We start from the raw sequence: 24,895 nt of genomic DNA, 5'->3' as shown, positions 1-24,895 counted from the left end.
TTTTATACATGCTTCAACGAGGGGAAGAAAAAGAAAAAGATAAACAAATAAGAAAGAAAATCTCGTGAGAAATAAAGAGAAGGAAATGAAACAAAACAAAATCCGCATAAATATAACGTGAGAGAAGGATTTTGTCCAAACTAGGCGCCCGCTTCGCCCCCACCGAATTACACACAACAAACGAAAGCCGAAGGCCGCTATCTTCCGCAATAACTCCAAAACTACTCCTCAGTTTCTCCGGATTCCTCCACTTTCTCACCCTTTCCTTCATTTTCCCGGAAAATTTTCTATATGGGTGCCCTCATATATTCCTCGAATCAAATGGGTTTGCGTTAGAATCCCGCTGCATGCAGCGGTTGAGTCTCTGACAGGCTCGGCCTCTTGTTATTGCTTCACAGATATGGCGCTTAAATGTGGTTCTTCGTTTTCTTGCCTGGCAACTTCTCCTGCTTCCCATTGCCAAACCAGAAGGGGTTCCCAGGTGCGTTATAGGGCTGTTTGGTTACTGAGAAAAAAGTCTTGATATCCCCCAAATTTTTGTTATTTTGTTTTTGTTTTGATGTTTGCATGTGAACTTGTGAGAATGTATGCTGGGTTTGTTTCTGGTAGCTAAAAGCCTAAAAGGTTTGGAATTGGTGTTTGTTTTTTGGTCAAAAGGTGGGGAATTGTTGTTTGTTTTTGGGTCAAAAGGTGTGGAATTGGTAGGTGAAATTGATTCTACAAATAGAAAATAAAAGTGGGATATTGTTTAAGCTCCTTGATGTACAAAAGAGGGTGTTATGATGTTAAAGAATCTAGCTTGGGAGAGATTTTAGTAGCATTGGTGTTGTTAGTATTTGAAATCTTACGGATTAGACATGGCTTTGTGAGAAGTTAGAGGTATTACTTTGGGGTATTATGTTTACTTCATAGCCTCTAATGTTTTGTACATGAACTAGGTGTGTGTGTGTGTATTTGGTACTTACGCTACTACTACTGAGCTTAAGCTTCTTGGGATGATACACATTAACACATTTGAATGCACCTTACATGGTGGATTTTACCGTTATTGACTAATTGGAGTCATTTTGCTATGCTGAAGTAAATTATGCTCGAATTCACTTCTAATTGGAGTCATTTCTCTTAGGATTTTTTAAATCCACTTCTAATTGTCTCGTATTAGTCTGGTCTGATAATGTCAAATGACTGCCACCTTTTAGAAGAACTTTATCGATTTTTCAGCTTATAAATTGATTCCTTTGATGTGCAGTTGAGCTTATTGCATGTACCGTACTGCAGCCAACAACATGATGCTCAACAGCTGAGATATGCTAAAGGTAGCTTTTCATATTTGTTGCATAATTACTGAAGTCTTCAAATTTTCTTATGTGCAATATAGCCAGCATAAGATTTGTTTTTTCCCCGAGCTACTGAGCACAGTATAATTGTAGAAGGGAACCTATGGATTTCATTTGATTGAAGCTACTTTTTTCTAATATGACCATTATTAACCTTTTTACCAAATGGTTTATGAACTGTAATGCCATTTCTTTAAAAAGTGCGAGATTGTTTTGTATTGCTCTAAATATGTTTGGTCTATTTCTTCTGCCACTGTAAGCAGGTAATTCATGCATATTCAGACATCGAGTAGGGCAGTCAAGCAAAAGGATCCCAAACAGTCACAGTGTTCTCTTTGCTGTTGCTGAAGATCAGTCACAATATAGTGAGATAAAAACAGATGCTATGGAGCAAGAAAATCACCTTCTTAATTCTGAAGATATATTTCCTTCAAACAGTTCATATATCCATTTTGATGGTGCTGGTGGAAAACCGGGTTTAATCTCATTTTATAACCGTCCATATAAAAGGGAAGAAGAAGTTTCTACAAATAATCCAGCAAGGAACCAAAACAGCCTCTTATGGTTCATCGGTCCAGCTGTTCTCCTAGCTTCTTTCATTTTCCCCTCGCTCTATCTGCGCAAAATACTATCTACTATATTTGAGGATTCTTTGTTGACAGGTGAGGATGCATATCTATATGTTGTGGACTCGTGATTTTATGTTTATTATAGTCCGGTATTTGTCATCACTTGTTTTTAACTAAAACTATGATTGCAGTAGATAGGATAGGCACAGAAAATTTGTCTCGCCAGCTTGAGATTTTGTCTCCTTACATATATCTGTATACACCTTTCTGTGTATCACTTTCTATACACTACAACTTGCATTATTTTTATTTCGAGTAAGACTATCTTGGGGTGTTGGAGTGACTCTACCAGGGTGATTATACTAGGATGAAAGTTACTGCAGCCCACTCAAATGGATGAGGGTTAGGGACTCTAGATAGTTGTTGGTGAAGGAATGATCCTAGGAAACTTTAAGGGCTTCTAATGAAGAGTGAAGACAGAGGAAAGGGTTAATGACTGGAAGTGATTTTGGGCAACTCGTGACATGGGTTGGAAAATTTTAACATGAATATGATAGAAATAGACGACTAGAGCGCTGCTTAGAAAGTAAACCTTTTTCTCCCGTCTAAACCATAATATGTTTCTTCTCAGATTTTCTCATCTTGTTCTTCACGGAAGCTCTCTTCTACAGTGGTGTTGCGGTATTTCTTCTTCTGATTGACCGTTCAAGGAGGACAGCTAAACCAGAATTGGGTGTCCCCAGTAACAGAACCCCAGCCCCTCAATTAGGGCAGCGAATCTCATCTGTTGCTTCCTTGGTACTCAGTCTTATAATTCCTATGGTGACTATGGGTTATGTCTGGCCATGGACTGGCCCTGCAGCTTCTGCTACTCTTGCTCCATATCTGGTTGGTATAATGGTGCAATTTGCATTTGAGCAGTATGCAAGATATAAGAAGTCACCTTCATGGCCTGTTATCCCGGTCATCTTTCAAGTAAGCCAATACTTTCCCTTTCATTATGGGTATTGCATAAAAAATTGAATTTGATTGTATGAAATATCTTGTTTCTCTTGTTGTCTAGTAGGTTGTTGGATTACTACCGGATGATAGTTCTTAAATTCAAGCCTGTCTAATTAGATATGCATCCATCAATCTCCGTCATTAAACTCTTTGTGATTTCATAATCTCAGTTCAATTCAACTTGGAAAACGATAAAATGATAAGAATGTCCTCCTGTATGTTGTGTACACATGCTGGTCTACGAAGCAAAAATTTTTATTTCCATTATGATTGGCAGGTCTATAGATTGCATCAACTGAATAGAGCAGCGCAACTGGTGACTGCTCTGTCCTTTACAGTCAGAGGCGCTGAGACGACACCGCACAACTTGGCAATAAACAGTTCCTTGGGTACACTGTTGAATGTCCTTCAATGCCTTGGAGTTATCTGCATTTGGTCTCTCTCAAGTTTCCTTATGAGGTTTTTCTCTTCCACCACTACTAATCCACCTTAAAGCCCGCGATATCATGTACGGATCATGCAACTCAGCAACAATGCCATCGAGCTTCGTTTGAGAAAATTAAATGAATCTCGGTTGGGTCCAATTTCCTTTTGTCCGTGGTTTAGTTCTGCTCCGGCGGGAGTTTGACAGCAAGCGGCCATTGAAGTTTTGACTGGTCTCAAGCAAAGTTAGAAGGTAGTTGCAGGATTTTGTAAATGAGATTCTTAAAATGCAAGAGAGAGCAAAGTTGATGAGAATTTTGTGCTGCTATTTCCATATGATTCGGTTTACGACATTTTCATTGCGCATAAGATTATTTTTGTTTCATTAAATCTAGTTGTTTACAATTTAACAGAGAACTCAGTTGCAAGCTTATCTGATTTCTTTATGAAACCCCATCAAAGTTTAGCCAACTATACACTTATCCTAACAAAGGAAGGACTTTGCTACGGTCAACCGCTCACCCACGAACGCCTAAGCGATTTATAACCGTCGATCGGGGGTGGGCCCCATATTGACCTTAACACTCCTCAACTGCTCAGGAGTCTTACTTATCACAAGTCTCAACTAAGAATATAACGGCCACAAATCCTAGAGTCTAGGATATCTCGAAACATGATGGAATTTCGTGAGTACCCTACAAGTGAATTTTTTATTCTTTAGAGAATTAAATCAGTCTCTTCCCTGATATACTTTCGGTGGTCCAGCAAGAGCCCGTACAAAATTACAAATAGAGTTGGCCACCCAACTAAACTAAGAAAAATAAATTTTATAGAAAAAAAAGCAAAGTAAAGTCAACATGCCCCGAAAGATCCAAGGGAAATATATAAACTGAAAAACAAAAGGTTTAGAAGGATATTGGTACTTGACTTCTCATTTCTCAAAGCTAAAAAGTCCATGTTCTTGAGAGTATTGTATGTCATCAAAAATTATAATCCGGGATTAATTATTAATGAGTTAATTTTTAATTAATATATTTATTAAAAAGTAAAAATAGTACACTATTTGGAGGATTTTTTTTTATTATTTTAGAAATAATTAAAATTGTTTGCTTGGTGTTGATATAATTAATAAATATTGCTTTGAAATGACTTTAATGATGTAACTTCTCTTTTGTCTGTATTGCTTAATTATTTGAGTGATATGATATATAATTTAAACTTAATTGTCTTCTGGTTTGGTGGAGTTAACATTTTTTTTCCTCTTATTTCTTGTATTAAAATAATAAGTTGATAGAATGTATAATATGCAGTCAGAAAGAAAACTACAAAAGAATATATATTAGGTGTTTAACACACCGAATAAATATATAATATATAAAGGAAAATATAATACTATATATATATATATATATATATTATGAAACCACTAAGACATTTAGTTGGAGTTAAAATTAAACGAACATTGTTGTTCAAGACAACAAATGGTTATAAAAAAAGTAACACCCAAACTTTATTTCATTAAGTGGGGTCGGTTATATGAATACTAAAATGTTACTGCGTTTGATTTTATGCCATGTTTTCCGTTAACTCCAAGTACTCTATATTTTCTCTTAAAGTCTCTTTCTAAGTCTTCCTAAATCCTTCTCAGTGATTTAGAGTGATTTAGATAAATTGAAATATAATTCAAAGTAAACCTTATTGAAGGACTCTCTAAATTCAAGTTCATATGTGAGCATATCTTTAGCAAGTAGATTTGCAGCCATGAAAATGTTGGTGACCTAGTACCAACTTGTTGCATGTGCAAATGCTTGGTTCACTTTTAACCTTTATGTAGTCTATTAGGTAATTATATCCACTCTAGAAAATAATTGCTACTTCAAATTTTCTTGTCCAAATAATTGAAAGGAATAAAGATGAAAAAAAGGTATCCTATATGGGAAAAACTAGAAGTGAAAAATAAGCATTTGGGTGTGATATGATCTTTCCCTTTCCTAATCAAGCATTTGGGGGGCAATTTTTCTGCGAGATTGTAACACCGCTACAAGCTGTGATTAATACTCATAACATAACATGTGTATATTTATAATACTATTAGGTTTGTTTGTTTTTTTTAGCAAAAATATACTTTGAGATTGACATAGCTTCATACTTTGGTCCCTAAAATTGGAAATAAATAGACCCTGAGTTTGTCCATCATCAATCATTTTGGTCATTCTATGAAAATTCTGTTAAATAAAAACCAAAATAACAAAATTATCCTCAATTTAATAAACGATGGGCCAAAACAATTTGACAAAAACTAAGAGTATTTTTATTATTTCATCCTTATTTAATGAATATATTTCACGGAAGAACCAAAACGATTGATGGTGGACAAAATCAAAGACCAATTCTATCAATTTCAAATCGCAAAGACCAAAGTGAGGAGTTATACCAATCTCAAAAACCATTTTAGCTAAAAAGTCATACTACTACTCTAAAGTTCATCACCACTTCATCTTATATCACCTAGCTAATCACACTACGTGACGGTAATCTAGTACCACAACAATTTCTCAGACTTGATTCATCCATATTGGTTTTCTCTTTCTTGATCCTGAAAACCAAGCAAAGGTGAAAAATATAAAGCTATGGCGGATAGCTAAGCACTTCTAGAGAACTTCTCTATCAAAAGATTTAGAAACCCGACTTTGAAGCAACCTTGTTTGTCCTCTTGTTTTAGGGTTCACTAGTAGCAAGAATAATCCCTTCAATAATAAATTACTTATATAATTACTGAGGCAATTATATATATTCTGATTAGATTAGACCTAATTAAATTTAATTATAGCCAACGCAGCATGTTTGAATGTATTACACCAAACCTCACATGATATTTGGATCTTCTCTATTGCGCGTTTCACCATGATTGATCAGTCCGATGGGGTTGTTTTGGTTTGTGTTTTCTTCCTGTATTTAATTTGATATTTGGTAGCTTAGGTTACAGTAGAAATATATATATATATATATATATATATATATATATATATATATATATATATATATATATATAGACGGATCCGTGTCATTATTTTATTTATACAAGTTTTTGTGAGGTTCGTTTCATAATATATTTTAAACGACCAAAAGCATAAATATACTTCAAACATAAGAAAACTTGCGAAGGGCTAGAAACTATTTTTAATATAGGCATTCAATCTCGCTTCATCGAACTTCTAACTTTGAGAATTTGGTCATTTGGTCTAGTAAGATTTAATCTTCGTTAAGTTGGAACAAATACAGCGTTCTAATTTTATGAACAATAGTTGTCAATAAGAAGGAAAGCGTTCAATTGTATATGTCAACATTTATTTCCTTTTGCTCCTCATTTAGTTGTTTTTAGATCGTGGAACGTGGAAACCCTAATGCAAATTAACAGTAGAAAGATGCATGAATCTATCAATTTTTCTAAGGCCTTTTTTCTGCATTTTATAGCTGCAACAGCATCATGGATTTATACCTATTTAGTGGACCAACAATCCTAGAAGTTAAATTGAACATGTCTATAAGAAAGTCCAATGCTACTCAATTCTTCTTGGAATAATTGTAAATTGGATATTAGAAAGAAAAAAAATTCATGACTGCGACGTGGATCATATATTCGTACTAAAGAAGAAAATTTTGGAGAATACTACCTAACCACGTTAGCTGTGGGGCATTTCTCGCAAAAGTATGAGACTCTGTATTTTAGTTCCACCTAACTCTACATTGATTACACTCAACGTAAGAATTGTCCTAATTAGACAGCCCATATTAACTTCAAACTTAAAGTGGGCCTAGAGTGAGGTCCACTTCTTGAATTTACTGTTAGGTTGCAAGTGGAATACTTTTCTCCTAAGCTCTTTTTCTTTTAGCCATGCTTACACTATCCTTATCTCTCCATGCACTTCCCTTCCCCACACCTCCATAAGATTCTAAAAACATCTTTCAGCACCCATAATGTACCTTGATGAGAAGAAAAAGGAGAGGAAAATCATCATATCTTTTAGCAGAACTAGCAAAAAGGTGAGAAAGATAGCTAAATTGAAAAAAAGAAAGAAGACCTCTGTGCTTAAAGCCTAATTACTTTTCGATATAAGCGATATTGGGGAAGGAGGGGTCAAAATCGGGACTCCAAGTGCATGAGGTGAATGCTTTTTATCAGCTCATCGCTATAGTCGGGCAGCCAAAAAAGCCTTAATTACTTTTGATGAATGTTAGTTATCAACTTACTTTTCAAACTGATTAGGTAAGCCTAGTTCTACTTCAGAAGAGTATTTAAACTCCAAGGCCTCCATTTATCCCACCATGGTTTTAAACTTCTTGTCTTACCTCTTAATCAAATTCCCTCCTCCAGTTCTCATTCCATCTCTTGTTTCCATTTGCCTTTCTTTCATCATGAAATTTCTGAGTAGAAATACTACTAAGTCTTCGAATTTGATCTCAGATAATTTGGTTTCTGCTTGATCTTGATCGTGCATTTTGTAATTGGCGGCGTTGAAATGTCTCATTTCTTGCTGTTTTTTGCAATACTTTATGCTGTTCTTGCTGTTTCTCTTGGAGACGATTCGAGGGTTTCCTCCGCACTTCTGAGAATCAAATCAGAACTTGTTGATCCAGCAGGAGTTTTGAGCAACTGGTCTCCAAGTGCTCATATACGCAGTTGGAATGGCCTTTTGTGTTCAGACGATCAGTTGCATATTATTGGTCTTAACCTATCGGGATCAGGATTAGCTGGTCCAATCCCTCGCGAGCTTTCACAACTCTCTTCGATCCAAACACTCGATTTCTCTTCAAATTCCCTCGCTGGTCCACTTCCTCCCGAGTTGGGACAGCTTCAAAGTCTCAAAATACTCCTCCTCTACTCGAACTTTCTCTCCGGCGGGATTCCTGCAGAAATAGGTCTTTTGAGGAACTTACAAGTTCTTCGGATAGGAGATAACTTGTTTTCAGGTGCAATTCCACCAAGCATTGGAAACCTGACTGAGCTGAGAGTGTTGGGACTTGCCTACTGCCAATTAAATGGAAGCATTCCAGTTGAAATTGGTGATTTGAAGAAGCTGACATCTCTTGATCTGCGGAACAATAGCCTCACTGGCCTCATACCAGAAGAGATTCATGGCCTCCAAGAGATTCAAAACTTTGCAGCATCCAACAACATGCTCGAAGGAGATATCCCTTCTTCGATAGGATCACTTAAATCGCTGCAAATCTTGAACCTGGCCAACAACAGCCTCTCTGGAACAATTCCTTCCGCGCTAAGCCAGCTTGCAAATTTAAACTACTTAAATTTGGTAGGGAACAGATTGAACGGTGATATCCCTTCAGGGCTTAACCAATTAGCACAGCTCGAGAATCTTGACTTGTCGCGAAACAACCTCTCAGGAAGCATAGGCCTCCTCAGCACACAACTAAAGAATCTCGAATCTTTGGTTCTGTCTGATAATGCCTTGACAGGTACAATTTCAAGCAATTTCTGCCTCAGCAACTCAAATCTTCAACAACTTCTTCTCGCTCGAAACAAGCTCACTGGAAAATTTCCTCTAGACCTACTCAGCTGCTCTTCACTCCAACAGCTAGACCTTTCGGATAACACTTTCGAAGGAGAGCTGCCAGCTGCCCTGGACAAGCTACAGAATCTCACAGATCTTGTACTCAATAACAACAGCTTCACTGGAACTCTACCTCCTAAAATAGGAAACATGAGCTACCTAGAAAATCTGTATCTGTTCGGAAACATGATCACAGGTAGAATCCCGGCGGAGATTGGGAAGCTGAAAAAGTTGAAAACCCTTTACCTGTATGACAACCAGCTGTCAGGATCCATACCAACAGAGTTAACCAATTGCACAGAGCTATTAGAAATTGATTTTTTCGGAAACCATTTCACGGGCTCCATCCCTGCAACGATTGGGAAGCTTAAGAGTCTCGTTCTGCTTCACCTGAGGCAGAACGGCTTGTCAGGACCTATCCCGCCTAGCTTAGGTTACTGCAGAAGTCTCCGGTTACTGGCCTTGGCAGATAATAAACTCACTGGAACCTTGCCACCCACATTTCGATTCATTTCTCAGCTAAGCACCATTACCCTTTACAACAACTCCTTTGAAGGCCCTCTTCCTGCATCCCTTTTTCTTCTCAAAAACCTCAAGATCATAAATTTTTCCCACAACCGGTTTAATGGAAGCATCTATCCACTGTCTGGTTCGAGTTATCTGACCAAAGTGGACTTGACAAACAACAGCTTTTCAGGTTCAATCCCTTCTAGACTAGCGATGGCTAGAAACTTAACCCGTCTCCGCCTTGCATACAATCACCTCGCCGGCACCATCCCTTCTGAATTCGGCCAGCTCACACAGCTCAAATTTCTTGACTTGTCATTCAACAATCTCACAGGAGAAGTGCCACCTCAATTGTCTTCTGCAAAGCTTATTGAGCATTTTCTACTGAGTAACAACCGATTCGAAGGAAAAATACCTGCATGGTTAGGGAGCTTACAAGAGTTGGGAGAACTTGACTTGTCAACAAACAAGTTCCAAGGAACACTACCGGCAGAGATCGGCAACTGTTCGAAGTTACTGAAACTTTCTCTACAAGGCAACAGCCTCTCAAGCATGATGCCGGAGGAGATGGGAAATCTCACTTCTCTCAATGTTCTCAATCTTCAAAGAAACAGTTTTTCGGGTTCAATCCCATCAACGATCCGGCAATGCGTGAAGCTATATGAACTGAGGCTCTCAGAAAACAACTTAACCGGTTCGATCCCATCCGAGCTAGGAGAACTCACTGAGCTGCAAGTAATCCTCGACCTAAGCGAAAACTTCCTCTCCGGAAAAATCCCCTCATCCCTCGGAAACCTAATGAAGTTGGAGAGATTGAATCTCTCTTCCAATCAACTCCAAGGAGAAGTTCCGTCCTCACTCGGAAAGCTGACAAGCCTGCACATGCTAAACCTATCAAATAATTTCCTCCAAGGTCAAATCCCATCAATCTTTTCAGGATTCCCACCCAGCTCCTTCTCGAGTAATCCAAAGCTCTGCGGCCCACCACTAGCGTCGTGTTCGGAATCCAAAAGGCAGAGGAAGAAGGGCCTTTCTGATGCTGCAGAGACTGGAATTATAGTGGCCATTGTTTTAACGTCGGCAGTAATATGCTTGGCGATGCTTTATGTCATGCTGAGGATGTGGTGCAACTGGAGAAGAGTTTCCGTCTCGAATATGGACGGCGGCGGAGGCGGGGCGGAGTGCAAGAGGGAAGAGGAGTTGTGGGATTTTGGGAATGAGAAGAAGAGGGGTGGTGAGTGTTGGAATGTGGTTTCTTTGGCTCTGGTTAATTCAAAAGATGAAGAAATGCAGCAACAGCAGCATGCACTCTACTCTACACCACACAGTGAAAAGAAGATGCCATGGTAAATAGTAAATACCTCAGTTCGAAGCCATGGAAATTACCCAAGAGTTCGAATCCATGGAAATTACCCAAGTCATCTTTTGCCTTCTTACATTTTTGAACTAAATTGTTGTACAATCTCACTTTACTTGAATTTTTTCAGTTTTTTTTTTTTTTTTTAACCAGAGTGGAAATGGTTGAGTTTTTTCAGCGTATAGATTTCTACAGTAAGGAGGCATTTTGAATTGGATTCTCTTATTGATATATGAAGCGGGTGATTCACACCAACCAATGTTGAGTTGCTTCATATTTCTTTGTTCTAAAGAAGAGTAGAAATTCTCTGCGCTATACGTTCGTCATTGGGTTTTGTACTGATAACGATAACATCGATATCTGTATCTATAGTATTCATAGTTGATAAAACTATCAATATTTGTATATGTAATATTGATACAAGTATTAATAGGATGCTGATACATTTTAACTTTGACATATTATCCACCAATGTACTGATAACGATAACATCGATTTCTGTATCTATAGTATTGATAGTTGATAAAACTATCGATATTTGTATATGTAATAAAAATACAAGTATTATTAGGACGTTGAAACGTTTTGATATTGACATATTATTCACCAATGTTATTTGCCGACACCATAGCGACAATATTCTTTCACAAAACAAAGACTTGTGCTGCCGAGTCTTCAAATGTTAGGCCGACTCTAAGCAGGCGTTTGGACTTCGGACCTGCATAATTAGAGGGCTGCACCTCCTTGTACGACTCAAACTCTACCACTCTTTCGAGGCCCTAAATCAAAGATACCAAACTTGCAAAAGCACAAGTGGTTTTATGACAGAATCCACCCAATATGCATCTCAAAATCTTGTCCCTCTCAAGTCCCCACCATCCCTATCAGATATACTACTGTATCAGAGATGATATACATCTCCAACTCTTGTCCCCTCCCAAGTCCTAACCATCCCTATCAAATATACCGCCGTATTCAAGTAGCGTATCGACTTACGCTGGTATTTGCCAATCTCAGTTGTGTGCTCAGCATCTTCAGTTTGAAACGAAACAAGAAGTCAAATTCGCAACGGAAACTTGGCAGAAAAACGAAGACTTCTTAAGCACAATGATTCAAGTAGCTACATTATTTTCATCAAACTATTATTACATTGTTCACGTAGGTCTGTTTCTTCAACCCAGATGTAGGAATATGGGTATGTTTAGTTTCACCTCTTCATTCGCGGGACAAAGTCGTTACTTGGAGGCAAGGGCACCGGCTTCAGTGAGAAGGGGCACAAGCTGACCTGCATTGTGCTTCTCCATAACAGCTGTATGATCCAAAAAAGTAAATGACTATTTGAAAGACAACTAAATTGGGATGAATTGAGGGGTCTATTTTTGATATCATATTGCAGTAAACATGGAATAAGCAAGAATATATGCACTTACAGTCACAACCACCGACATGTTTTCCCCCGATAAACACGTTAGGTACAGTCGTTTGCCCAGTCCACTGCGCTAGAGCTGCTTGCATTTCACCTCCATCAACTTCAAAAATCAAACATATAACTTCCTTAGTAATTTGGTATTCCGAGTTTAGGGGTAGCTTAGCATTAGAAACTTCTTATAACACCAATCAGAAGAGGATTCTCAGTTTACTTGTCATGACACTGAATTAGCATTTGCCCGTTTCGGGTTTCAATTTCTTAGGATTGGACTAGGCACTATAACAATAACTAGTTGAAGAGAGTTGAGGTTCCACAATGTAGCCCAACTACTTATAAGCACATGCAAAGTCCCTCCTTTTCCGATGTGGGATTGATACTCTCAACACTAGTGTTGTAAAAAACAGCTCAGTTGGAGAAAGAAACCCGTCAACTATCGACTTATCATGTTCTAATTGATTCTTAGTTGCAAAATTCCTTTGATGCGCTTGTCCCATTGCAAAGTACGAAGGGTGCTTTTAGTATTGGGTTTGAAGCTTTTTCAGTAAATTGTAATCTTATAAAGGGCTTCTATGTGAAACACCCTTTCACCGCTTTAGGATGTTGCTGGAATGTTGTGCAAAGTCATCAAAATTTGTTCTAAATGTTGATGACTTGTTTGGACTTTTGATTCCTTTGTCATATCCTTAATCCTTGCACCTTTAAGAATAAAGACTTCAACAACAACAATAACAACAAAGCCTTTTCCCACTGAGTGGGTCAGCTAAATGAATCCTAGAACGCCATTGCGCTCGATTATGTGTCCCATCTTCCGTTAGATCCAAGTAATCTACGTCTTTTCTTAGATTCTTTTCCAAAGTCCTTCTAGGTCTTCTTCTACCCCTTCGGCCCTAAACCCTTGTCCCGTAATCGCATATTCTAACCGGAGCATCAGTAGACCTTCATTTCACAGGAATAAAGACTTCAAATTTATATTTTTTATGAGCTACTAACTCAGTTAGGATTATAATTTGAATAAATTAAAGATTCCCAGACTATTAAGTTGTTAATTGTGCATTGAACCCTGTTAAAATCTTGTTAAATCCATATGCTTTACTTTATTTTCTTAAAGTTGGTGGTCCAGTAATGAAATTGGAAAATCAATTATACCAAATCACAAACAAAAACTATTAAAAAGGATAAAGGGAGACTTACTTCCCTCATCCAATTCAATGACCTTGAAAGTTGCTCCAAGCTGAGTGAGCAGCTGCTTCACCCTCTTGCAATAACCACAGTAAGTTTTACTGCCAGCAACAACAAAGAACACAACACATCAAATTATTAAGCAAAGCTAATGATTTTTTTTAACAACAAATTGGATTAATCACCTAATTAATTGGCAAAAAAAACACGTTTAATTCCACAAGTTATTTGTAAGAAAAAGAAAGAAATACATGAAATTGGTGAATTGGGTGATGAGAAATTAAAAGAAAAACAAACCTGAAAACCACAACTGGGTTGGAGTTGACGATGGTTTTGACCTTGGTGAGCGCCGTTTCGAGCTGTTCCTCGCTGATACTCTTGGTGAACAATGAACCCATTTGCCCCCTTTATATATGCGATGAGAGAGAGAGACAGCGAGAGCGATGTGTTTGCTTGGTGTCGAGAAATTACAAGAACAGAGAGGGAGGGAAGAGCACAGGTGTTGGAATCAGATTCTGCATGCACTTGTGATTTTATCAGCTTCGCCGATCAACGAGACAGAGAGAAGAACTCGATTCGGTAATTGCAACTTGGATGTTGACTTTGTCTCAGTCGTTTTCTTTTTCCTGTAGCGAAACTGTAATCGGTGATGCCTTTAACTCTGTCGTTTTCGCTAAGGCGATAGCCACTAGTTATAATATATTTATATTATCCTAATTTGAAAAGAGTTTAAACGGAACGTAATGGATTGGAGCATCTGAAAGGCAATGAAATTATTCTTCGGCCTAATTGAATAAATGGTTCCCGTGGTCATAAGGTATTCAGAAAATAGCCATTATGGTAAAAAAATTCGGATTTAAACCCCTGTGATCTAACTCTGTTAGGATTTATACCCAAAATTAAAACTTTCGCCCTTCCTCTATTAGTAGCATGCACGTGAGTGAGGGTAAGATGATCATTTCATAGTTTGTAACATGCCAAAAGCTTAGCTAAAACCCTCATAACATTCCCAATTCTAAAGCACGAAAAAAATTCCAAATCTTGGACTTCAAGTTCTGGGATTTCAACCAATCCCACTTCCATTTCGACAAAACCCATTGTCGCATTCTCAGAGTTTGGTTCTCTATCAGCGTTGGATTTGGTCTAACCTCTCCGTCTCCCTTCTCCTTATATGGAAGCTCAGTAGAGTTCTTAATCTCTTCCATGGAGACTTCTTCGTCGACTTGGCAGCAGGATTTTTTGTTCTTTCTTAGTCCTTACCTTTTATACATTTGGTGCTTTTTGGGTTTTTGGTTTTTGATTATTTTGATTGTAAGCAGTTTGAGCATTATCCTACCAAATGTGCAGAAGCATTAGAAATACCGCAGATTTTAATCAGTCAAGTTTTGGGAAAAAACAAATCCTCCGCATAGAACTACAACAAAGTTCACAAAGTGTTCATTGCAAAAACAGTAGAAATGAGATTGAAAGAGTTAATTTGTTTGCAAAATTGAATGTTGATTTGTATTCGGGGATTGTGCCATGAGCAAGATGAGAAAGATGAGAGAGGGAACCAAGGAGACAGAGGAGAAAGAGAGAGAGAAGAGGAAAAGATTGAGAGAAGCGGCAACCATCGATGGTACTAGAGTTCACGTTGTTGATCGGCAAAAGATATAAGGGTGTAGTTTATCAGCAATGCTAGGATGGTTTTTTGTTAGTGGACATGAAAATACAATTCTATCCAACATTTAACAGATCTTTAACAGAAACTTTACTTCTGGGCTAAATTTGCTAACAGTGTTGACCACATGGGTTTAATTCCTAATTTTTTTACCACAGGGGTCATCACGCAAGCATCCTATGACCACGAGGATGATTAATCCAATTTGGCCTTATTCTTATTATTCACTTTAAGTAGTAATGGTATTTGTGCAGGTTCATGCGTTTAAGAGGAGAAAAGGCAAGGCAAAGATGATTACTATTCACATACACATGTTTTATATTTTGTTGGTAACAAGATGATTTGGAAGGTTGAAATTTATATAAGAGAATGTAGCAAAAATAATATTGAGTTGTGAGGTGGAAAATGAAGAATATGGTAAGGTATTTATAGAAAAAAAAATGGTTATTTTTTGTTTTTTATGTTTTATCGTTAGAATAATCTTGGCGGTTGATGTTCAAATTATTACGGTTGGATGGCAGGATCTTGCCATGTGGCAGTTGCAGAAGAAAGGACATTTTTTTTTTTAACCTTTTGAAATCCAACGGCTTGGATTGTAAGGCAAAGAGTCATTTGGCTCTGTGCGGCACCATGCGGGGGTTGGGGTGGGGTTTCCAGATGTCAGTAAACCTAATTAGGGCTGGGTTCAGTTAGCAAATGATGCTAAATTCCTTATGCCATTAGCTAGCCATATATACACAATTACCGAAAATCATCTATCAACAGCTAATCGTTCTCTTGCAATTGCCGAAAATCGATTTAGCCAAAACTGTGACAGCCCGTTCCGAATCATTTCGCACCTACAGTATGAATAATTTGGAACAGTCTCTCTCTCTCTCTCTCTCTCTCTCTCTCTCTCTCTCTCTCCTTCTCTCTTGTACGGACGAGACTCAAAACCCTTGCAAACGTGACGGATCGAAGTGGAAAATGGTACCTTTATGTTCGTGAGGACCATACGAGTTCAACCATACCATATGCAGGTAAGGAATCCTTCGATTTCACGTCGAACGATGAGCCTCCAATTTTGTCACTGTTCATGCACACGTGGAATATTGATTGTGGCGCTACACATTCTGTTATTTCTCATACATTTGCTCAAGTGACGCAACCTCACCCTACACCTCTAGGGTATGATTTAGAGTTTGCTATGCCTAGAAGGGAGAGATGTTATGTCGATTGTGTGTATCCAGGATGTCCAGTGATGGTGGAGGATGTAGTTATGCCAGCTAATCTTATCTCGTTAGATATTGTTGATTTTGATGTGATTTTGGGCACATATTGGTTGCACCATAACCGTGCCAACATTGATTGCTACGGGAAAACAGTTACCTTCCATCGTCCTGGATTACCTATGGTTACTTTTATGGGTGTAGGTGTGTGGTCCAGGTGTAACCAACCAAAACAACAAAACAACCACCCAAAATGACAAATACCCACCAAGGGCAAAATCGTCATTTCACACCTATGGTACGAATAATTTGGAACGGGCTGTCACAAAATCCGTTGGCTGGTTTGGTTGGTAAATGGCACCACTGGCAATAACAACTAATATAATACAAATTATATAATAGTTCACAAACTTTGTAAGCATATATAGAATGTCATAGTTTCATAAGGCAAACAGAAACTAATATCGTACATACTTGCAATTTTAGTAAGGCAACAAGCACAAGGTAATAAGCAGAAACTAATATCATATATACACAAACTATTATAATTTAATTATTAATCAAATCACATTAATTCGAACCTTGTAAGCATCATTCATATGATATTACATCATAAGACAGCAAAAAGCAACTAAACTAACTTAAACATATAGAATGGAAATCATGGAGAAGTGCGATGGCTGTTGATTCGTCAATGAGAAGAGGAAAACTGCCAGGGAAGCTACGTTACGGAGAGATTTTTCAGAATAACCGGTATACGGGATGGTACACCACGTGTCATTATAAAAATGATGGGATATGTGTGTTAAAAAGTTAATAACTTAAAAAATAAAATTTCCCACCACTTATGTAAAAACACGTGGTTTACTACATGTGTTCCCGTCACAATTAAAAATTTCTCTGCGCTACGGGAGATCATCGGGAAGTGATGAGTAGAAAGAAATTAAGAGTTACGTGTGGGTTTCAATTTTCTAAACCCTAAAAGTAGTTCCACCGCTGTTCTTTGGCTGGCACCTAGGCTAAAACGTGGACCGGCTTCCCTTCAATTTGCTCCACCTGAGCCCTTTAGGCTAGCACCCAACCCAAGCCAGGCCACAAGCTGACCCAGAATCGACAGAGGAAGGAGACGGCCCATCTGACGCCATGTTGACGCTAGCGTGAAGTCGGAAGGCGTTTGACAGTTCGTGTCTTCCTCTTTGCGTCCTCATCCAGTCGTCCTCCTCGCGGCCTCGTCCTTGTGCTGCTTGACCTACTTTGTCAAACCACCCACTAACGACGATGGTGATAATCGTTGATGAGTATACGAGTTCCTGGTTCCGTGCTTCCTCCTTCCGTCCTTATCCGATCATCCTCCTTGCCTTCGAAGCTCTCTGCTTTCCTTCCACCACCACCCCAACTCGAGCTTCCATATCCAAAACCCTCCATCTCTATCTTTATCTCTTTCCGCCTCTAGAAAGCTTTAATCTTTCCCATTTTTTAATTCAGGTCGGGCTAAACTTGGCTTATCTCATATGGGTTTTGGCGGTTTGAAGAGAATCTTATAGAATCCGTGGGATTGGTGAAATTGTGCTTGACCGCACAATTGGAAAATCAGGGAAGAAAGTGGGAAAAGTGGGAAAAAGAAGAAGAAGAAGAAGAAGAAGAAGAAGGGAATAAGAAGTCAGAAATTAAAAATTAAATTATTATTTTATAATAAAAATTAATAATATTTTAATAAAATTGACTAGGCTATTTAGTTTTAGGGGTGGAGATGCATTTGGCGTATTATTGTTCATTGGGGTTTATCACTGTTCACTGAGTGGATTAAATGGGCTGGGTGCTAGCGCATTTTTTTAGAGGTGGAATTGCTCTAAAGGTTAAGACTATTAAATGACTTTTGCATGCAAAACAATACCTAGGATAGCTTTAAGGTATTTAAAAAAAAAAAAATATATATATATATATATATCGGTCGGTATGGTATACGGCCGGTATAACAAAAAACAAACCAAAGTTGTACCGTTAATGATCGGTTCGGTTCCATGCCAACCGATTTTGAAGATATACCAAAATTGACACGCCCCAATCCTGATATATGGAGGACAAAGGGATGGCCACGTGTTGGCCAACACCCAAGGATGATGCAAGCCATTTAATGAATGCATATGCCGAGAACATGAGAAAATATGCATATAAATTTCGCCCGAACTACATAATATAATATTCAAATGCAAGCTTTACCAAAATAATATAATAGTATTCAATAAAATGATAGTGATAATGCATGACATGTTCAGAGCATATATCTAATTCAGAATACAAGGGAAATGTGCTATTACAATTGAAGTCAAAGCAGAGAGGATGACACGGTATCACTGGTAGGGGAATGTCTCGTAGCTCGGATCATATGCCTCGTTTCTATATCTTGAGGGGGCGCGAAACAAACATGAATGGACCAAGTTGATATATATATATATATATAATACTGAAATAGTTATTCAACAACGTACTAACCCCCAAAGTTTTATGGAAACTCAATAGTATAATAATTGACCGAAAACCTTAGCATGCCATAAAACCTTCGTAAAACATATATCATATATAGTGTGTTAAATAGTGGTATCATAATTGACCGAAGCCACTACATCACCCGACCCGTAAGCCAAATATATGAATATCTTCCGACCTGTAGGCCAAAATAAATATCTTCCAACCCGTAGGCCACTACATCACTCGACCGAAGCCAATAGAAGTATAATCGTTTGTAGGTAGAATGGTAGCCACTAGATAAGCACAAAAACATTAAATATAATCTTTCCAACATAAGTACATATATCTCAAAACATCTTCATAGTATATAGTCATCCATCATCCATCATATATACTACAAAGAGTGTAAAAACATTTTCATAAATAGTATGTAGTCATCCATCATATATACTACAAAGAATATAAATTCGATAAGGTATGGTATTCCAAAATATTCTCAGAAAAGCATGACAATCATAAAGTGTAAATCTAATTTACTCATAAAACGTAACCATTAAATCATGTTTTTCATGTATGCATTTCTACTATTAAAACATGCATTTTAGAAGGGGTCCACTCACAGATACTCTGTCGTCGAAGAGTTGTGTGAAATAGGAGGAACAGAATTGTCGTTAATAATCGCACCTAAGCACACAAAGGGTCCAATTAATAAAACTCTATCATAACGATTGAATTTCGGAAAACGGACGTCATAAACGGATTCAGGACATCAAAAAAACATAAGGGGGGAACCTCGGGTACCCCCACATGCCGCCGTGGGTCACTGGAAAGTTAGCCGAAAAAGTCGATGGTGCCGTCGTGGACGGCAGATCTTGTGCTCCACCCGCCAGCACCGGTAGCTTTTCACGTACGCCCACGCGCTGGCTGGCTCAAGGTTTAGGCTTTTAGGCTTGGGCCTAGGGTCCTGGGCTTACTTAGGCTTGGGCTTTTGTGCTTGGGCCGAACTTCATGGCCCAAAGGCCTGGTTTTGGCCTCAAGCTTAAAGGGTTTAGGGCTATGGGCTTTTTCAGGTTTGGGCTTAGGTATAACGGGCCGAATGCCCTAGTTGGCACGGCCCAAGAGCCTAGGTTCAAAGGGATTTGGGCTCAGCCCAGTTTCCTTCGCAGGTTAGCAGAATCCAACGGAAGGGAAAGCCAGGTTTTTGGCCAGAAAACTTCCCCAACTCCGATAAGGGGTCAAATCTCAACCAAAATTTACCATTCAAAAGCCAAAATGAAGCTAGGAGAGTAAGGATTCGAGTCGTACGGAGATGAGGTCGTGTCGAGGTCTGGATTGGCCGAAAAATGGCCTGTAACCTACAGTCTTTTGTCTGAAAATTGAAAAATGATTCGTCTAGCTGTTTTTGTGCTTAAACATTCACCAAAACCGTTTTCCATTCAATAACCAAGAAGTTTAGACTATGAGGGAAAGAGATCGAAGGGTGGTTTCGACTTACCTTTCATCGGAAAATGCTTGTATCGTGACTGCAACAGTGTCGGGAAAGAGAGAGTGAGAGTTAGGTGTTTGGTCGAGGTTGAGGATCATCGTCACTGCCAACAAGTGGTGATGATGGTATGATCATTGTTGTAAGTATGTAGATGGGTGTATGTGCGTGTGTGTGTGTGTTCGCCAGAGAGGAAAACATCGAGAGAGAAAATGAGAGGTAAGGGAGAGTGAAAAGAAATGAGGAAGAAAGAGAGAAAAAGAGAGAGAGAGAGAGAGAGAAAAAAAAAGACTTTTAAAAATAATATAAAGGGATAAGAAAATCCCAAAAAAAAGGGAATATCCGGATTGGGCAAGGATAGGGGAGAGAAAAATCCCTAAGTGGGTCCTCATAGTTTGTAGTTTAAGAACGTACAGGACTTAACACAAAATATCTGAAAACGTTCGCCATTCGAACGTAGAATCTTCGTTATAAATCTGAATTCGAATCCATTCATGGCGATAAGTACTTTAAGAATCATTTAAGAAAATTAAAGCTACGTGTTTCGACGAGACGGTCAAACAAGGTCAACTTAAGGGTATAATGGTAAATTCATAAATCCATAAATATGAAATTACATACATTTGGGACGGGGTTTCACAGAAATACTACCGTAACAATAGGAGCCCCACCGGTTCGATTCGATCAGTAAGTCGATACATGGCAAAAAATTACAGCCCTAAATCCAATGGGTGCAAGCTCAGGCAATAATTGGTAGGGCAGCCCAAGGGCCTCATGCTCTACCTCCAACTGCCTCCTATTTTTTTCACCCGTTGGAGCAACATTTTTGGGTCCAATGACAATTCAATCCAAATGCCCTTGCAATTAGGCTTCTGCTAGATATGCTATTACATGGAAAATATATGGGTTTTACACACCTCTTTTTACCTCTCACATATTTTCGTTAATTTTTGTCTCTTAATCTTTTTCAATTCATTTGGTTTGTGGCAAAAAATTAAAAGGGGGTGTGAAAAATAAAAATAGTTGCATGAGTAGCACTACCCAACACATAAGTTCCTAACTACCAGAATAATTTACAATTCGTAAAGCCACATGATTTCTCACTTGGTAGACGAAACAACCCTTTAACTTGACGGGAAAAAAATAACAAAAACTTGGAACGTTTCAAACAATTAACAAACTTAGGACCAAACTGAAAGTTCGAAAGGTAAATTGTAATAAGACAGACATTACTAAAGTTTTTCTTCTTGATGGCATTAAATTTTTTTAATTTTTTTTTTTCAAGTCCTGTGTGCACATAGTGACACTGTTTGTATGTTGATATTCTGCTTAATGTATGAAACGATGTCGTAAGATTATCAATCATTGTCAGAGTCACGAGTTATGTGATTTCTGTCAACTATACAATTTATGTTGAGACTTGAGATACAAGCAATTGCAAAACAATTTGGAACATATTTTGCTGCTGGGAAAACTCTTCTTTTTTGTCTATCTCTCACTTGGATGCAAAAATAGCCTCTAAATCTTTGTAGAACCCTCTTGGTTTTGATTTGTAATCAACTAAAGAATTCGGAGTTAAGTAGCTCCCTCTCCCTTTCGCACTCCAAAACGCGTTCTATCTGGTGCGAGTGTGACGACTCGAATGATCATTTGTGACTCTGCTTCCTTCTTTACTGAAGCTAGATTTTGCCATCTCTCTAAGTTGTTTTAGCCATGGTTTATTTGTTGCAGCTGAACTCCAGTACCCTCCAATAGGGGAAGTAGGATCCCTCAATGCTCACTTGGCATGTTGACTCACTTGGAACAGAAGGCATCCGACTAAAGCTAATTTCAGACCGATTAAGAAGTCCTCAGCAGGATCTAGCAACAACGTTTATTTGTACAATGCATACTATTCATTAATCATCTGTGCAACAAATCCGACTAGGAACAAAAATAACATGAAAATTCCAAGTTTAGTCTTGTCGCCGGCTGAAAAATCCTTCTCCAAGAGAACCAAACAAGTTGCATATAATCCGACTTCACTGGAAACCAAGATGATCTACACCAGCTGAACCTTTTTTTTTAATGAAAGGCTTCTGGAGAACAATGAAGAAGAGTTGGAAAGAAGTTATGCAAAGTAAGGTGAATAAAGGAGTTTTTTAGGACCATTTGTCCATGTAGACACCAGCTATGATCCCAACAGCACCCCTTTTCAAGCATTCAAGCAGTGTGTAGTATATTCGCAGTAGTCCAAACACATTTTGGATATGTGTAAATGTATTTGTTGTGATGGCTAGTTTATATGCAGGTTGTAGGATTTAATGTGAGTTATTGGATCATATTCCATATGGCATCTTAGATTAGATTATAGTGAGTCATAACTCATGACAAGTGTAAGCATCTTACATGATGACTTAAGAATAGATGATTGTGATTGTTTTTGTAATGATAAGAGAGAGTGAGTTTGTTACTCCTCCTCCAACAGTCATATATTCCTTCCGAGCTTCTCGCTCGAGGGAGTAGAATCCAATGAGCATTCTCAGACCTTGAAGCTTCCATGACTCTCTAATCTTTATCTACACATTTTCAATTTCATATACATTGTTCCATTGAATCAATTCAACCTAGAAATCAAACACTATCATGGTATCAAAGCCAGGTTTGATCTCAATCTGGACGTGAATCTGTGACGTGTTTGGCAGCTTAGAAAGTCGGAGGAGAATTGGGTCTTGCTGCTACTCAAGAAAACTCTGAAAGTTTCTGGGTTACTCAATAACAAGTCTAATATTGCTGGATCGAGTATTGCTGATCTTCGAGCACCAATTTTAAATGGAGAAAACTTTGATTTTTGGCAGATAAAGATGAATACCATATTCAAATCTCACGATCTATAGGATATGGCTAAGAAGGGATATAGTCCCCCAGTAAAGAAAGAAGAAGATCTCACTGCAAACGAGCTTAAGCTTCTAAAGGAGAACATAGTCAAGGATGCTAACATTATCGGCATCATTCAAGGAGCTGTGTCGGATGAAATTTTCCCAAGGATCGCCATACTAGAGACAACAAAAGAAGCTTGGGATGTACTGAGGCAAGAGTTTGTTGGTGACAAGCAGGTAAGATCTGTGAAACTTCAAAGTTTAAGGCATGATTTTGAATATACTCGAATAGGTGAGCACGAGACATTCTTTGTGTATCTTGTGCAATTACTTGATCTTATTACATAAATGAAAAGTTATGGTGAAGATATTGGAAATCAAACAATTGTGCAGAAGTTATTGATTAGTCTTCCTAAATCCTATGATAGTATTGTTGCTGTGATTGAAAATACTAGAGGTTTGGAGATTGTTGATGTGCAGGATGCTGTTGCTACTCTAAAAAGGTATGAACAACGAATTAAAAGACATTCTGAAAATAGCAATGAGAAGGCATTTGCTAGTTTGAGTATAGCTCCCAAGAGGAACAATTATAATGCTAATCAAAATTTCAAACCAACAAAGAATTAGAAGACAAAGGGTAAGAAGTGGGATAACAAACATGTGCATCAGCAAGGGAAATTTGTTGGAACTTCTGATGGAGCCAAGAATCCTTGCAAATATTGTGACAAATTGCATTTCGAAGAATGTTGGTTCAAGGGAAAGACAAGGTGTCATAATTGTGATAAGCCAGGTCATTTTGCCAAAGATTGCAAGTCTAAGAAAGCTGCAAATGAATTATGCTGGTCAAATGGAGAGCACTCCAACAATGTTCTATATCCGTATGTTAGCTGCTGTGAAGAAGGGTGAAGACATTTGGTATGTTGATAATGTCTGTAGCAATCACATGACAGGGAGAGAAAACCTCTTGGTGAATATTGATAGGAGTGTCACTGCCAAAGTTGAGATGGGCATAGGGTAATTGGTTAATGTAGCTGGAAAATTTGACTTGCTAGTTGAAACTAAGCAAGGCAAAAGGTACATAAAAGAGATAATGTTGGTGTCTGGTTTAAAAGAAAATTTGTTGAGTGTAGGATAGATGACGGAGCATGGGTACTACCTTGTATTTAGGGGTACTAAAGTTAGAATTTATGATGATTTCACATGTTCCAACTTAGTTGTTAAGATTCCTATGAAAGGAAATAGAAACTTTCCTCTAAAGTTGCAACCAGGAATTCAAATAGTCATGAAAGCTAGTGTTGGACAAACTGCTGAGATATATCACAGAAGACTAGGGCCTTTGAACATGAGTGCTCTAATGCAGCTACAAGAGCATGAAATGGTGACTGGATCACCTGAGTTGAAAGTAAACACCACATTGTGTGAGGGATGTGCACTTGGCAAGCATTGCAGAGATGTTTTTCCTAAGGAAACCAATTTGAGAGCTACTCTACCATTGCAGTTGGTTCATACTAATATTTGTGGACCTACTTTCTGAGGAGTAAGTCTAAGGCATTTGGTGTGTTCAAGAGATTCAAAGCAACTGTTGAGCTACAAAGTAGGTACAAGCTTAAGAAATTAAGAAGTGATAAAGGAGGAGAGTACACTTCTCTTGAATTCTCTCAGTTTTGTGAAGATCTTGGCTTGGAAAGACAGCTCACAGTGACCTATTCTCCTCAACAAAATGGTGTTGCAGAGAGGATAAATATGACCATTGTAGAAATGGCCATTTGAGTTTTGGGCAGAAGTAATTAACACTACAGTCTATACTCTCAATAGATGCCCTACCAAAGTCCTGAATAACAAGA

At 38.2% G+C, this 24,895-nt stretch overlaps 3 protein-coding genes across 4 annotated transcripts; 2 read left to right on the top strand and 1 right to left on the bottom strand.

The window, feature by feature from the left end:
- Positions 1 to 67: 67 nt before the first annotated feature.
- LOC103952991 lies at positions 68 to 3,802 on the top strand. 2 transcript variants are annotated; one of them, XM_048587822.1, is made up of 5 exons: positions 68 to 481; positions 1,250 to 1,316; positions 1,598 to 1,999; positions 2,538 to 2,881; positions 3,186 to 3,802. In XM_048587822.1, exons 1-5 carry the CDS (start codon positions 401 to 403, stop codon positions 3,399 to 3,401), a joined length of 1,110 nt encoding a protein of 369 aa, XP_048443779.1. In that variant the 5' UTR covers positions 68 to 400; the 3' UTR covers positions 3,402 to 3,802. The 2 variants fall into 2 exon arrangements, with proteins under 2 accessions (XP_048443779.1, XP_009362978.2); XM_009364703.3 differs by having other exon boundaries at positions 73 to 481; positions 1,601 to 1,999.
- A 3,998-nt stretch (positions 3,803 to 7,800) lies between these two features.
- Positions 7,801 to 11,216, top strand: LOC103952994 (LRR receptor-like serine/threonine-protein kinase GSO1; the record flags this gene model as incomplete). The annotated part of the gene is made up of 1 exon (XM_009364706.3): positions 7,801 to 11,216. A coding segment is annotated over one exon (2,958 nt), but the record flags the coding sequence as incomplete, so codon positions are not given.
- Positions 11,217 to 11,841: 625 nt separating this feature from the next.
- Positions 11,842 to 14,040, bottom strand: LOC103952993 (glutaredoxin). The gene is made up of 4 exons (XM_009364705.3): positions 13,671 to 14,040; positions 13,386 to 13,474; positions 12,196 to 12,294; positions 11,842 to 12,074 (listed from the first exon to the last, which is right to left on the bottom strand). Exons 1-4 carry the CDS (start codon positions 13,769 to 13,771, stop codon positions 12,001 to 12,003), a joined length of 363 nt encoding a protein of 120 aa, XP_009362980.2. The 5' UTR covers positions 13,772 to 14,040; the 3' UTR covers positions 11,842 to 12,000.
- Positions 14,041 to 24,895: the final 10,855 nt, after the last annotated feature.

The sequence above is a fragment of a genome, unplaced genomic scaffold, assembly GCF_019419815.1.
Source record: "Pyrus x bretschneideri cultivar Hongxiangsu unplaced genomic scaffold, Pyrus_bretschneideri_v1 Contig27, whole genome shotgun sequence".
Lineage (NCBI taxonomy): Eukaryota > Viridiplantae > Streptophyta > Magnoliopsida > Rosales > Rosaceae > Pyrus > Pyrus x bretschneideri.
The sequence above is the reverse complement of the archived record's forward strand: the minus strand, read 5'-3'. Positions and strand labels throughout refer to the sequence as shown.

Coding starts and splice junctions, on each gene's coding strand:
- LOC103952993 (XM_009364705.3), bottom strand. CDS start 13,771: ATGGGTTCATTGTTCACCAAGAGTATCAGCGAGGAACAGCTCGAAACG. Junction 13,475..13,670: donor AACCCAGTTGTGGTTTTCAG/GTTTGTTTTTCT, acceptor TGTTGCTGGCAG/TAAAACTTACTGTGGTTATT. Junction 12,295..13,385: donor CATTGAATTGGATGAGGGAA/GTAAGTCTCCCT, acceptor TGATTTTTGAAG/TTGATGGAGGTGAAATGCAA.
- LOC103952991 (XM_048587822.1), top strand. CDS start 401: ATGGCGCTTAAATGTGGTTCTTCGTTTTCTTGCCTGGCAACTTCTCCT. Junction 482..1,249: donor AAACCAGAAGGGGTTCCCAG/GTGCGTTATAGG, acceptor TTTGATGTGCAG/TTGAGCTTATTGCATGTACC. Junction 2,882..3,185: donor TTATCCCGGTCATCTTTCAA/GTAAGCCAATAC, acceptor TATGATTGGCAG/GTCTATAGATTGCATCAACT.